We start from the raw sequence: 14,161 nt of genomic DNA, 5'->3' as shown, positions 1-14,161 counted from the left end.
CCCACAGGAGAGGGGAGTGGATGCCCACAGGAGAGGGGGAGTGGATGTGGACCCTCACAGGAGAGGGGGAGTGAAGGCATGGCAGTGTGTGCACAGGTGTGCAAGGGCACAAGTATGAATGTGCACATGCAAATGTATACCTGACATGCATGTGTTTGTGTGCAGTCATGCGGCATTCACATGAGGTGCATGCATGTAGGTGTGCAGTGTGAGTAGCATGTGTGCACACAACCTGTATCGAGGGCCCCTCATGTTCACCCCGATAGGTCCTCAGCACCAGCGCCCCTCCTTACAGGGTGAGACAGGGTTCCAGGCCCCGGTAGACTGCGGCTCTGAAGTTGCAGTCCTGAGAGTATTGTTGCATCTGGGCGTCCGTGTCCACTCCCCCTCTCCTGTGGGCGCCCGTGTCCACTCCCCTCTCCTGTGGGCATTTGCATCCACTCCCTCTCCTGTGGGCGTCCGTGTCCACTCCCTCTCCTGTGGGCATTTGCATCCACTCCCTCTCCTGTGGGCGTCCGTGTCCACTCCCCCTCTCCTGTGGGCGTCCGCGTCCACTCTCCGTCTCCTGTGGGCGTCCGCGTCCACTCCCCGTCTCCTGTGGGCACCCGCGTCCACTCCCCGTCTCCTGTGGGCACCCGCGTCCACTCCCCGTCTCCTGTGGGCGCCCGCGTCCACTCCCCGTCTCCTGTGGGCGCCCGCGTCCACTCCCCGTCTCCTGTGGGCGCCCGCGTCCACTCCCCGTCTCCTGTGGGCGCCCGCGTCCACTCCCCCTCTCCTGTGGGCGCCCGCGTCCACTCCCCCTCTCCTGTGGGCGCCCGCGTCCACTCCCCCTCTCCTGTGGGCGTCCGCGTCCACTCCCCCTCTCCTGTGGGCGTCCGTGTCCACTCCCCCTCTCCTGTGGGCGTCCGTGTCCACTCCCCTTCTCCTGTGGGCGTCCACCCCATCTCACCCTGTAAGGAGGGGCACTGGTGCTGAGGACCTAGTGGGGTGAACATGAGGGGGCCTCGATACAGGTTATATGCACACATGCTACTCACACCGCACACCCACACGCATGCACCTCACACGAATGCACACGAACACACATGCATGTCAGGTATGCATTTGCGTGTGCACATTCATACTTGTGCCCTTGCACACCTGTGCACACACTGCCATGCCTCATATACACACACACACGTAGGGCTCGCATGCATCTGCACACATGTGCACTCTTATGTGCAGCCAGTCACTGTCAGCCTTGCAGGCACGCACACACACACGCACACATGCATGCACACACAGTAACACACATGCCTCCCGAACTCTGAACTTTGTGCTGACCGTCAGCCTGCTCACCTGCAAATCCAGAAACAGGCTGTGACACTTCAGCCGCAAGACCCCAAAGAGTTTGCGACGCATGCTCCTCCCGGCCTTGAAGCCGCGGTTGAAGGTGAGACTGGCTCTGATGGAGGTCCGGGCGTAGCTGAGACACAGGGGGCACGTCAGACACGGGTGCCTGCCCCACACCCAGCCCCCTCCTGCAAAGCTTGCTCCAAAGAGCCTCCTGCCTTCCTCCTGCTTCCTTGTCCTGCCTGGGGCACGCGCTGTAGCCTCAGGGAGTTGGGTGCTCTCTCCGTGGACTCAAAACGCGACATGCCATCCGGACCCTGCATGGCCAGACTCCACCAGGACGTGGCTAGTGATGTTGAGTGTATCCAAGCCTTGCACGGCCGTGTGTGTGCACTCATCATCTGCCCTGATGAGATCTGCACGTAACTCGGCCAAAAACACATAATAAACTGTGGAGCCCTGACTCCCGGGCGTCCCTCAAGTGGACACGGGTGTGACTCAGCTTCTCTGTGGGAGAACACTGAGTCGGGCATGGGGAATCTCACTGTGTTTGAATCTCATGGATGGAAGAGCCAGGTGGCGCCAGCTAAACAGGGCTCCAGTGAGTGCACGTGGCACACGCAGGGTATCTCCAGAGGGGCAGGATGGGGGCATCCCACTGACGTCCTCCAGAGCCTTGCCACCACTCACTGCCTGTGTACAACCGTGTCCAAAGATGAACACACGTGACATCCACAGCGGGCTCCCTGGGCTGTGTTCTTTTACATCCAGCTTTGAACACTGCTACATTAAAATAAACGTTTTGTGCCACTAAACATTCTTCAAAAATTCTTTGAAAACATGTCTAATGGCAGAGTAAGTTTTGTGATACATAGTATCTGCTTAGCCCTGGATTTGGGTGGGTTGGTGACTTGCTGTGGCAAGCCCCCCCACCTGGAGCACTGGAAATGGGAAATAAGACCCGTGATAATGTCTGGTCACTTCAGAAGTGGAATTACTGGGAAAACACAGGACATTGTAAGGACTTCCATGCAAACAAGCTGCTTTCCAGAAAAGTCTTTCCAACTTGCCTCACCCTGATGCTGGCTCTTGGAAAGCCCAGAAAAGGAGCCAGTACAAAGGACGGGTCTCGCTGGTCAGTTTCACACGCATTTCTTTGATGCTGCTGGTAGAATCTTCCCAAGTGTGCATCAGATGTCCGTTTCTTCCTTCACAGCTGTCCCCAACGCAACCTTGGGCTCCGGCTCGCTCCGAGCCTGTGGGTCTGACCTGTGTGGGGTCCTCAGGCGGAGCAAGGGCCCCAGAGCAGGAGGCCAGGCTGCAATCACACACGCCCCTTGACAGCTGGGTGCTCCCCTGGAGGCTTTCTTCATCTACCTCTCAGGTGGTTAGGAGAACAAAGTGAGAGGATGAATGTGCAGGACCTCACAGGGCGCCTTAAATAAATCGTGTGCACAAATGCTCCAGGGAACAGCCATTTTCACTGTGGCTCAGGCAAGCTGAGTTCCTCTGCAGTGAAAGCAATACCTGTTGCCTCACTGGTTTCATCCACCTCCCTGTGTGTCCTTCCCCAACACCAAATCAGGGAACGTTCACCTCCCTTCCCTTTGAGTCTTCCGTTTTGTCTTCCGTTTTGTTTCTGTTGCTGCTGTTGTTTGCACGTGATTCCTCTTCTACCTAGAATCTGCTCTGGTATATGTTGTAAAGACACAACTTATTTGCTGCCAGTCAGTTTTCTCAGAAAAAAAATTAAACACACACTCTCTTTTCCATCAGCTGTGCCACATGCCACATTTAACACACGTTTCTGAGAGGTAGGGCTTCCGTTTTCTTCTATTGTACTGTCCATCAGTTCTCACCACATTCTGCCATCTGAGCTGTGGTTTGGGAGACTAAAATCTGGACAAGAAAATTTCCATCTTACCACTCTTCCTTTTTCACTTTTCTTAATCATTTTGCCTGTTTTCTTCTCCCAGATGCCCTTCAAGCCTTTGTTGTATGCTTCAGACACAGAGGACATGTGTTCACCCCGAGTGCGGCGAACCACTGCCTCTACTGCTGAGCTTTTACAACCAACTCTGCAAGCAGGCACTCTGACCAAGTGGCATTTGGGAGCACAGAATATTCTGGCATTGAACCCACATCTGATGACCTGATGCCCACCCATCCTGCACTAGCCTTTGTGGCTTTGCAATGTGTTCAGAGAGAACCCATTTTCCTGATTCGTTTTTCTGTCTTCTTTGTCCTTCAGTAACATTCACTGATGCTGTGCCATAGGCTGGAACCAGGGGTGCCTGTCCTAAAAAATACATTTCATGGGGAGCAAAATAAGCAGTGGACGGTTCACGGCTGATGGTATGGCCAGTGCTGCAGAGGTGCCTAGGGAGAGGGAAGGAGGTGCCGGGAGCCCAGGAAATCTGCAAATCACCCAGACAAAGCCAGCAGAGGCCAGGATCAGGTGAGGCTGGGAGGGGGAAGCAGGGACTGTGGGGAGCACAGGGGACCGGTGTCCTGGTGGGGAGGGAGCTGCAGCAGGGACTTGCTGGGCACCATGCACAAGGGCATCTACACCTGCCACTCCCCCATCACGAGGGTGTCCGCACCTGCCGCTCCCCCGTTAAGCAAACCCCAGGGAGCATTCTGGAAAGAGGCAAAGTCCAGATCCGGACTGTTCAACTCAGAATGACAGGACCCCAGTTTAAACCACTGGTTTAACAATCATCCAATAAGGGTTTTAAAAATCCCTTATTTCTCTTCCCACGAAGCTGTGCCTTTTAGAGGAAGGCACCCCCAGTTCCGGCCTCTAGCACAGCACCAGTGAATATTATTGAAGGACAGAATAAAAAGCACCTGTCCACCATGGTTTTGGAATGCTGATATGTTTTGCTTTTTTTTAAGATGAAGTCTCGCTCTGTTGCCCAGGCTGGAGTACAGTGGTGTGATCTCAGCTCACTGCAACCTCTCCTGATTCTCAATGATTCTCAACCTCTCCTGAGCCTCACTGATTCTCCTGCCTCAGCCTCCCGCATAGCTGAGACTTCAGGCGTGCACCACCACGCCAGGCTAATTTTTATACTTTTTAAGTAGAAACGGAGTTTTACTATGTTGGCCAGGTTGGTCTCAAACTCCTGGCCTCAAGTGATCCACCCACCTCGGCCTCCCAAAATGCTGGGATTACAGGTGTGAGCCACCTCGCCCTGCCTGGAATGGTGATACATTTTACTCATAAAAGAAACAGCACAGATTTCTGCATCTGTGTCCATCTTCAATCCATCTGTGTCTGAGCCTGAGGTGGGGCCATGAGCTCTCAGGCTCGGGAGAAATGAGACCCCAGAATGCTGTAGAGACCCCCACACACCACAGTCCTGTCCCCGACGGGTCACACGTGATCATGAACTCATGGCATCATGTAGACTGTGGATGAGCCTCGGGGTGTGGGCCTCACAGTGGAGAGACTCACGCCCAGCAGGGCCCGGGCGTCTCGGGTTTGGATCCAGCTTGCTCTCTGAGGACACCTCAGTGTTCCCAGGTCTGGTGCACAATTTCCTTTTACAAAAATAGCACAGAAAACCTCTCCCCTTGTGACACCCTCACTCCCACAGAAAGACGCATTTCTGCTCAGCCCTGGATGGGACGAGGGGCACCCGGTGGCCTCTGACCCTTTGGGATTGGCAGTCGCCTGCCCCACACGGAAGCAGGGGCGGTCGGGACGGCCCTGCAGCACCATCTGTCCCGGCCGGGCACAGGCTCCGCTTCCGGCCAGGTGCGCTCACCTGGAGTAGTCACTCTGCACCTCCAGGGTCCGGGTGTCCAGCAGCAGTCCGCACCAGGGGAACAGGCCGTGCGCCGGCAGCTGGACAAAAGCTGCGCCACCCAGGGCCTCGTCTTCCACAGGGAAGTTCACCACTGTCTTCCGCAAGTTCACCACGCAGCCGTACTCAGGGACACCTCGGACCAGGGTCCTAAGGCAGAGGCGCAATGTCAGCCCCAGGATGCGGGGCCGTCACCCAGGAGGTGCCCTGACGCCCTTGTTAAATGCTTTGGAAAACCCCGGAGAAGTGGTGATCTGGAGAGGGCTGCTGGGCCTGGCAGCAGCTCTGAAGAGCCTGGACTCAGCCCTGCTCCAGACTCACGGTGCTTTCCCTGTCTCCTGGGCAGGACGGGCAGGTGAGTGCACAGGAACCTGGCCTGGACCTGGGACAGCCAGGACTCAGACGGGAGGTGCAGCCCCAGTGGCCTCTGTGATGGTCCATCTCACGTGTCCCCATGGCAAGACCACGATCCCGTTACAAAGACTCATCTGTGGTCTGGGCTAGACTAAAATCTGGACAAGAAATTCTCACCACACCACTCTTCTTTTAAGACATTGCTCAATGACTTTGCCTGTTTTCTCCTAGAGGCCCTGAAGGCATCTGCTGTGCTTCAGACGCAGGGGAGGGTTCTCAGTTCACGCTCAGGCGTGGGACCCGGCTGGGCTCTGAGCTGGGCAACACCAACCATCAGCTTCACATCAAGGAGGTTCCCTCACCGGACGTCAAGGAGGTTCCCTCAGCGGGTCATGAGCCTGCCCACCCAGCCCAGGGAGACCCCCTGTGCCCAGCAGCCTCTGCTCTGGCCCAGGCATCCACCTGTGCCCAGTGGCCTCTGCCCCGGCCCAGGCATCCCCTTCCCTTGCTGCGGCCTCTGCTCTGGCCCCAGGCGTCCCCCTGCCCTTCACGCGGCCTCTGCCCCGGCCCAGGCATCCCCTTCCCTTGCTGCGGCCTCTGCTCTGGCCCCAGGCGTCCCCCTGCCCTTCACGCGGCCTCTGCTCTGGCCCCAGGCGTCCCCCTGCCCTTGCTGCGGCCTGGCCCTGGGACCTTGGCCGGCTGCTCAGCTCCCCTGGTGCATTGCGGCTCCCGCGGCCGCCCCTTCCTGTGATGTGGCTGCCGACTCACCTCCTGAGAGAGTTCTGTCCCCGGGGGGACCCCAGCATACACTCTGAGCCACCTCCCGGGCCAGCACCTCAGGAACTTGCCACACAGAAGCAGCGTTCCCCGTCGGCTCCGTCCCCTCGGCAGCCTCAGGACTCCTGAGCCCTCAGTTGCCTGGGACCTGGGTTGGTCCTGAGTGAATCTGAGTGAATTTAAATGTGCGCGGCCAGCTGTGCTACGGGCTGCAGCACTAACAGGAACGCGGGGCGTGCCCCCAGCCCAGGCGGCCCTGGAGGGTGAACTTGGAGGGCGGTTCGAATGGGTTTTCACAAACACAGCCCAGCAAAGCACCCGAAACCACCCCCGGCGGCCACATTTTCTGAGGGTTCCGTTTATAGCTTTCAAGGTTTCTCGTCCCTTGTCAAATCGCACTTTAAAGCAAGCTCTGTGGGGCGCCCTTGAGGGGGACCCCATTCGACAATCCTTGAAACCAGGTTCCCTGTGCCTGATTTTAGTTTGAGCCACAAAAATCAACTCTGAGACCCACTCCTCGCCATCTCCGTGGTTCAAGACAGCACCACTCAGCGAATCCAAATTCTCCCGCCAATCCCAAACAACCCCACGCGGGAACGTGACTGCAACCAACGCTGTGGGCCAGTTCACTCGGCAGCTCCTGCTCTCCACAGGCTCGGGCGTACCCTGGGGAGGAGGCTGCCGTCTGGGTCCCGCAGTCCCTGTGCACAGCTCCGGGGGGTCTCACTGGGGCCGCAGGAGCCGCCACACTTGAAGACTTTCCAAAGAGTGGCAGGAGCCGGGATACCGCCTACACTCACCATGTGGGTAACCTGGGTGCATCTCCGCGGGACCCACTCTCTCCCGAAGGTGCCCCTGTGCCCCCAGGCCGGGGTGCACAACCAAGCACCTTTGCTCTTGCGGATCCAGCACTGGCAGAGACAGGACCCAGCAGAGACAACGCTGCGGTGCCAGGGGCAGGACACGGAGGGCTCAACTCTGCAAAGCCCACAGGCCGTGGAGGTCGCCACAGACACACGGCACGGGCCTCACCTGAGGAAGGCTTTTGCGTGGGTGAGGTGAGGTGTCACCAACAAGAAATCATCCACCAAACGCAGGAGCAGCCTGAAATAAAGTAAAACACACGGGCAAGGTTAACTTCACACTCTTCACGCGGTGTCTGTCTCCGAGGGACTGAACGTCAAACAATTTACACAGGCAAAAATAAAGTCACATTCTCCAAAGCGGTTAAATCAAAAACTCAGATTTCTTTCCAACAGACGTACTCTCTGCAGTTAACTGCCAGAGCAATTCCTCATTTATTCCAAGCACTTGGTGCTCAGCACCGGCTTGTGCGATTCTGCACCAGCTGGAGGTGAACAAAGGCCGTCAGGTGCGGCCCCAATTCTCAGACTCTTAGGGAAAAATAACTGAAGGTGGTAAGAATGCTGGGCCAGGAACCTCGCCCCTTCTGAGCCACGTGGTGCCCTTTACCAGCAGGGCAACTGTGGTTCTCAGCATCATCCGAGACCCAGATCCTGCCCCCAGGAAGCGGGGCACGGGGCACTGTGCAACCCTCAGGCCCAAGCCCGGCGCCCCGTGACCATGTACCAGAGGCGTCCCGTCCCAGAGGGCTGACCAGGCTGCCGCCAGCTCGAGGACACTTCCCTCCAAGTCCCAGAGCAAGCTGTGTGTACAAGAAATTTTTGTTTCTGTTACATAAACGTATTTCAATCTATAACTTGAACCTTAATGAAGAAGAACCTTGATCTGCTGTACATGCTGTAATAGGAGCTAGAGTTTCAAAAGATGCACAGGAAAAACCCGGAGACTTGGAGAGAAATGGCCGTATGGCCTGCAGGCTTCCTGACGCATCCTTCACTAACTGCTTGTTCAATGAAACTATTTTCATAAAAAAAGTAACTGCTGTCCACATCCTCTCCAGCACCAGAACACTTCTACACTGTTGGTGGGAGTGTAAAGTAGTTCAACTGTTGTGGAAAACAGTGTGGTAATTCCTCAAGGATCTAGAACTAGAAATACCATTTGACCCAGCCATCTCATTGCTGGATATATACCCAAAGGGTTATAAATCATGCTGCTATAAAGACACATGCACGTGTATGTTTATTGTGGCACTGTTCACAATAGCAAGGACTTGGAGCCAACCCAAATGTCCATCAGTGACAGACTGGATTAAGAAAATGTGGCACATATACACCATGGAATACTATGCAGCCATAAAAAAGGATGAGTTCATGTCCCTTGCAGGGACATGGATGAAGCTGGAAACCATCATTCTCAGCAAACTATTCCAAGGAAAGAAAACCAAACACCGCATGTTCTCACTCATAGGTGGGAACTGAACAATGAGATCACTTGGACACAGAGTGGGGAACATCACACACCGGGGCCTGTTGTGGGGAGGGGGGAAGGAGGAGGGATAGCATTAGGAGATATACCTAATGTAAATGACGAGTTAATGGGTGCAGCACACCAACATGGCACATGTATACATATGTAAAAAATCTGCATGTTGTGCACATATATCCTAGAACTTAAAGTATTAAAAAAAAAAAAAAAAATTAACTGCTGTCAACAAAAGCCAGCTGAGTTGAACCACATTAGGTTGGCACAATATTTAGGCGTGTGACGTCCTTGGGTGTAGACCCCATGCAAGTGGGATGGGCAATGGGCTGAAGGGGCGCCCAGTCCAGGCCACCTGTGGAGGGCCTGCCGGGAGATGCGGAGCCTCAGGCTTGCACCAGCCTGTGTCCCCGAGGACCCTAAAGGAACCCGGGTGGATGTGATGGAAGCTGGTGTGCTTCCTCGGTGTTGAATTCACACGTGCGTCATGCAGGGCAGTGGCCCTCCTGCCTGCTGAGCCCTGAGGCCTCTGGACACGGCCGCTGGACAGAGTCCGCGTGGAGCCCGCAGTCCTCAGGCTGTGCAACCCCTCCTGTGCGGCTTCACACCAAGGAGGGGCTGCAACCTTGTCTGGTTCCTCAAGACAGAGCAGTCATGGTATCCAGAGCACCAGGAATATTAATACTGAACGCGTTAAAAGCAAATCGTCCCCCACCCAAGACCCCTGGGGAAGAGGAGGCCTCACCCGTCCCGCCGCATCCCTGCAAACAGCTTGTTCTCCATGTCGCCGTAGCACAGGCTGCAGAGCAGCGTGGACAGGATGGAGCCCTGCGGGATCCCCTGGCACTGGACGTAGGACCTGGGACAGGAAGACGTAGGTAAGCGATGGGCGGGGCATGTGTGGACATGTGTACACTCACACAGAACCACACACAGACCTTCACACACACCACCTCCACACACCAACGACATGTCTACCATTCAGCCGGCAAACACCTCACAAACACACCAGACGAGACCTCTGAACACAATCCCCGCGGCCCACTCTCACTGCGAACTGGGCCAGCTTAGGGCAGATCCAGCCACAGCTGTGACCACATCCTTGTTCTCAACCATCAAGGCTTTCTTTCATTAAGGTTTCTTAAATCTTCGAGTTTATTCACAGAACCAGACACTTGACCCGGAAGGAATGCTTAACTGGACTCCTTTCTTTTCAAGGGATTTATCCACGGTGAAAGTTCACAGCCCTACGTGTAGCAGCTGTGTGCCAACCGATACAGCCTTGCCCCTGGTTTCACCACGACCAACGAGACGCAGAAACTCTCCAAACAAACAAGGACACCAAGGGTGTGTTTTCAGACAAACAGTGAGAGCAGAAGAGCCCCTTGGAACCTGAAGGTGCACATAGAAGGCATGGCTGCCACGTGACCCTCAGCCATCCCCAGAGCCCATAGGATGCCCAGTCCTGTTGCTAAGAGACACTTGCAGCCTATTGCAAAAATAAGACCTGTTATTTTCGGGAAGTGCTGTAGGTGGTCACCTCAAAAAGAGGCTTTCCGGCCAGGTGTGGTGGCTCACGCCTGTAATCCCAGCACTTTGGGAGACCAAGGTGGGTGGATCACCTGAGGTCAGGAGTTTGAGCTCTCCCAGGCCGCCTGCCCCATGGCCAGCACAGAGCCTCCGAGAGGAGCAAACTACACGGTCAACCCCCCACTTTCCAGATGGGAAATCCAGCCACAGAGAGAAGAGCCCGTGCCCTTGCGGGGGTCACGCGACAGGGACGGGAATGAGAATTGGGTAAAATCCTCTTGTATCTGGAGAGAGAGATACAGCGTGTGACAGCCGGGTGTCCAGCGTCAGTAGTAACTTGGAGCTGACAAGCTGCAGGCTCAAACGCTCGGCCGCACCCCTGACCCAGACACACCCCACACCCCTCGTCCTCCGCACAGGAGCAAGTCCACGCCCTGCTTGCCATTTCCAGGCCTCGCGTAGCATCTGCTCTGCTCCAGCAGCTGCAAGCCGGGCCATGTTCCCGGGGCCTCAGGTGCCTGCAGCCCAGGAGCCGGAGGGGTGGGGGCCAGAAAAGGAGACCCTGGTGGCCCCGGGGAGAAGGGCAGTGGGGAAGGGGCAGGGGAGAGGTGAGCAGAAGCTCTGCCAGTCCGCCCACCCACCCGCTGGGCAATGGCACCCGGCCACCCGACTCACTTGCCCCCGATGCGCACGGCGTGGTGGCACACGAAGCGTAGGAAGACGTCGAAGAGGCCACTGCTGGTCTCGTTCAGGGAGGAACTCTGGGAAAGCAGAAGAGAGACACACGAGAGTGGGCCGGTGGGTACCGAGATAGGCAGGACCACGTGGCCAAGACCCTCCATCCCTTCTGGGGTCGGTGTTCGTGATGAATTGTGGGCTGGGCTGGAAGGCAGGGCCATCGTGGGCTGGCCGGGCCGAGTCTCTGCAGACACACAGGGGCTTAGGCAGAGTGTGTGACACAGAACATCCCCTCGGGGCCACCTGTGTGTCCAGCTGGGCTCAGACCCACACAGCCCACCGTGGCCCAGATGGCACACGTGATCCAGAAGTTGCTGCCCGGCTGCCGGGCACTGGGTCTGGGTCCCAGGAGCCCATGCCACCCCCAACCCCACTCTGGGAGCCAAGGAAATTTGCCCAGAGGTCTCTGAGCCTCACCCAGTGGACACGACTGTCCCTTAAAGTGGAACAAGCGTTAAACGGCATCTGCAAAGAGCCACAGGGTCATGTGAACAGACCCAGCACTGAGGGGCCAGCTCAGTGGAACGCGGCTCAAACACGGCCTGTCCTTCTAAGAAGGGGCACACATTTCCCTTGGCCTCGCACCCAGCACTGAGAGGCCAGCTCGGTGGATGCGGCTCAAACATGGCCTGCCCTCCTAAAGGAGGGGGACACCTTTCCTTTGGCCTCAAGATCAAAATTGCCAGAGAAGACGTTTAGCAAATCATGAATAAAGCCACTGTGGGGCTGGAGAGAGGCCGAGTGGTCAAACGTGAGCAGGTGCCTGAATGTAGCAGCTGTCACAGCCTGGCCCAGCTTAGATACCGCCAAGGCACACAGCTTCTCATGCCCCCACCACAACTCATTCCCCCGACTGCCCCCCAGGGCCAACAGTCTGCCTGGTGATGAGCCCAGTGATGCCCCAGGTGAGGACCCGCTGCTGGGGTCCATGCCCAACCCTGGGGCCAGTGCTCAGACCTGCTCAATGACGACGGCATCTCTCAGCGGGCTGGTCTCCTGCAGGTGAGCCACGAACTGTCGCATGTACGGCTGGAGGTCCGTCAAGGTAGAGACCTGCCGGCAGAGGAGAAGGCATGAGCCACAAATGTGGCCCACCCTGGCCAGAGCTGGGCACTTGTTTCTTCCAACCAGGACACGTGGACCTGAAGCCAAGCCCGATGGCAGGAGGAAGCCCAGGGAGCCCCCGGGGAGCTTGGGAAAGGGGAGCTGAGGGGCCAGGGACACAAAGCAGCTACAGACACACCTGGGACTCCACCTGCATCCACCACATATCAGACCCCCACGACTCACCGCCATCCACAATCACCACATGTCAGACCCCCATGACTGTCCCACGACCGACCGCTATCCACAGTCACCACACATCAGACCACACAACCGACTGCCATCCACAGTCACCACATCAGACCCCCACGACCGTCCACCAACCATAGTCACCACACATCAGACCACACGACTGACTGCCATCCACAGTCACATGTCAGACCCCACGACCGACCGCCATCCACAGTCACCACACATCAGACCCCACGACCGACCGCCATCCACAGTCACCACACATCAGACCCCACAACTAACTGCCATCCACAGTCACCACACATCAGACCCCACGACCGACTGCCATCCACAGTCACCACATGTCAGACCCCCACGACTGTCCCACAACCGACCGCTATCCACAGTCACCACACATCAGACCCCACAACCGACCACCAACCACAGTCACCACACATCAGACCCCACGACCGACCGCTATCCACAGTCACCACACGTCAGACCCCATGACCGACCGCCATCCACAGTCACCACACATCAGACCCCACGACCGACCGCTATCCACAGTCACCACACGTCAGACCCCACGACCGACTGCCATCCACAGTCACATGTCAGACCCCACGACCGACCACCAACCACAGTCACCACACATCAGACCCCACGACCGACTGCCATCCACAGTCACATGTCAGACCCCACGACCGATCACCAACCACAGTCACCACACATCAGACCCCACGACCGACTGCCATCCACAGTCACATGTCAGACCCCACGACCGACCACCAACCACAGTCACCACACATCAGACCCCACGACCGACTGCCATCCACAGTCACATGTCAGACCCCACGACCGATCACCAACCAGTCACCACACATCAGACCCCACGACCGACTGCCATCCACAGTCACATGTCAGACCCCACGACCGACCACCAACCACAGTCACCACACATCAGACCCCACGACCAACTGCCATCCACAGTCACGTGGCACAAGTGGCGCTCAAGCTCCTGGGCCTCTCCAGCCCAATGCTGGAGGGATTGCAGGGAGGCAGGTGCAGCCACAGCACAGGCAGGAGAAGAGTCTGGAGACGTGGGAGAGAGACCGGCACCCCCACCTCCTGTTCTGCAGAATCCCCCGGGATGCTTGCCATTTACCACAGGACCCACCAAGCCCCTGTGTCCCCAAGATAGGATGTGAGAAGGTATGCAGCACACGCTGACACAGACACAGGAGACCTTGAACTTGTGAGGCATAAAAGAGGCACACGGCGACTTTGTGCTTTGGCATGTTCCCCGGCCCCCAGGAGCTGGCAGCAGGGCCGTGGGCTAAAACCACATCGAGTACAATTCAACCCTGAGACCGACCTGGAAGGCAGTAACAGGAAGGTACACGGGGGCCCTGCACCCTTCCCAACCCCGGAGCAGGTAACAGGAAGGTACACGGGGGCCCTGCACCCTTCCCAACCCAGGAGCAGATAACACTCCCACAAATAGCCCATGGGTCTGAGGTCAGCGGAAATCATCCCAGAAATCTGTAATTATTTTGGACTCAATGCAGAAAAGCCAATATATCAAAACAGGCAAGATGCTACTGAAGCAGGTCTCCAGTGCAGGGTCCCCAGCCACTGTGGTACCAGGGACTGGTTTCACGAAAGACGGTTTTTCCACAGGACAGCAGCAGGGAAGGGGATGGTTTCGGGAGGAAACGGTTCCACCTCGGATCATCAGGCATTAGATTCTCATAAGGAGCTCACAACCTAGATCCCTCTCTCGCACAGTTCACAGTAGGGTGTGCACACCTCTGAGCGCTGCATGCCACTGCTGATCTGAGACGAGGTGGGCTCAGGCGGGAACGCTGGCTCACCACACCCCACCAGCCTCCTGCTGTGCGCCCGGTTCCTCTCAGGCCCCAGACCGGTGCCAGTCCATGGCCAGGGACCTGGGGACCCTTGCTTTAGTGGGAAAATTGCAACTTCAGATGCTTCTT

The 14,161-nt window shown here is 56.9% G+C and overlaps 1 protein-coding gene across 1 annotated transcript in view; it reads right to left on the bottom strand.

Moving 5' to 3' along the window:
* TERT (telomerase reverse transcriptase) overlaps nt 1–14,161 on the bottom strand; it is a 35,200-nt gene that overhangs the window by 5,966 nt on the left and 15,073 nt on the right. Inside the window, exons 7-12 of the mRNA XM_007961137.3 lie at nt 11,847–11,942; nt 10,827–10,912; nt 9,367–9,480; nt 7,308–7,379; nt 5,106–5,294; nt 1,339–1,465 (exon numbers count right to left, since the gene is read on the bottom strand). Coding sequence (XP_007959328.1) covers nt 1,339–1,465; nt 5,106–5,294; nt 7,308–7,379; nt 9,367–9,480; nt 10,827–10,912; nt 11,847–11,942 — 684 coding nt within the window. The remainder of the gene's footprint in view (nt 1–1,338; nt 1,466–5,105; nt 5,295–7,307; nt 7,380–9,366; nt 9,481–10,826; nt 10,913–11,846; nt 11,943–14,161) is intronic.

The sequence above is a fragment of the Chlorocebus sabaeus genome, chromosome 4, assembly GCF_047675955.1.
Source record: "Chlorocebus sabaeus isolate Y175 chromosome 4, mChlSab1.0.hap1, whole genome shotgun sequence".
NCBI lineage: Eukaryota > Metazoa > Chordata > Mammalia > Primates > Cercopithecidae > Chlorocebus > Chlorocebus sabaeus.
The sequence above is the reverse complement of the archived record's forward strand: the minus strand, read 5'-3'. Positions and strand labels throughout refer to the sequence as shown.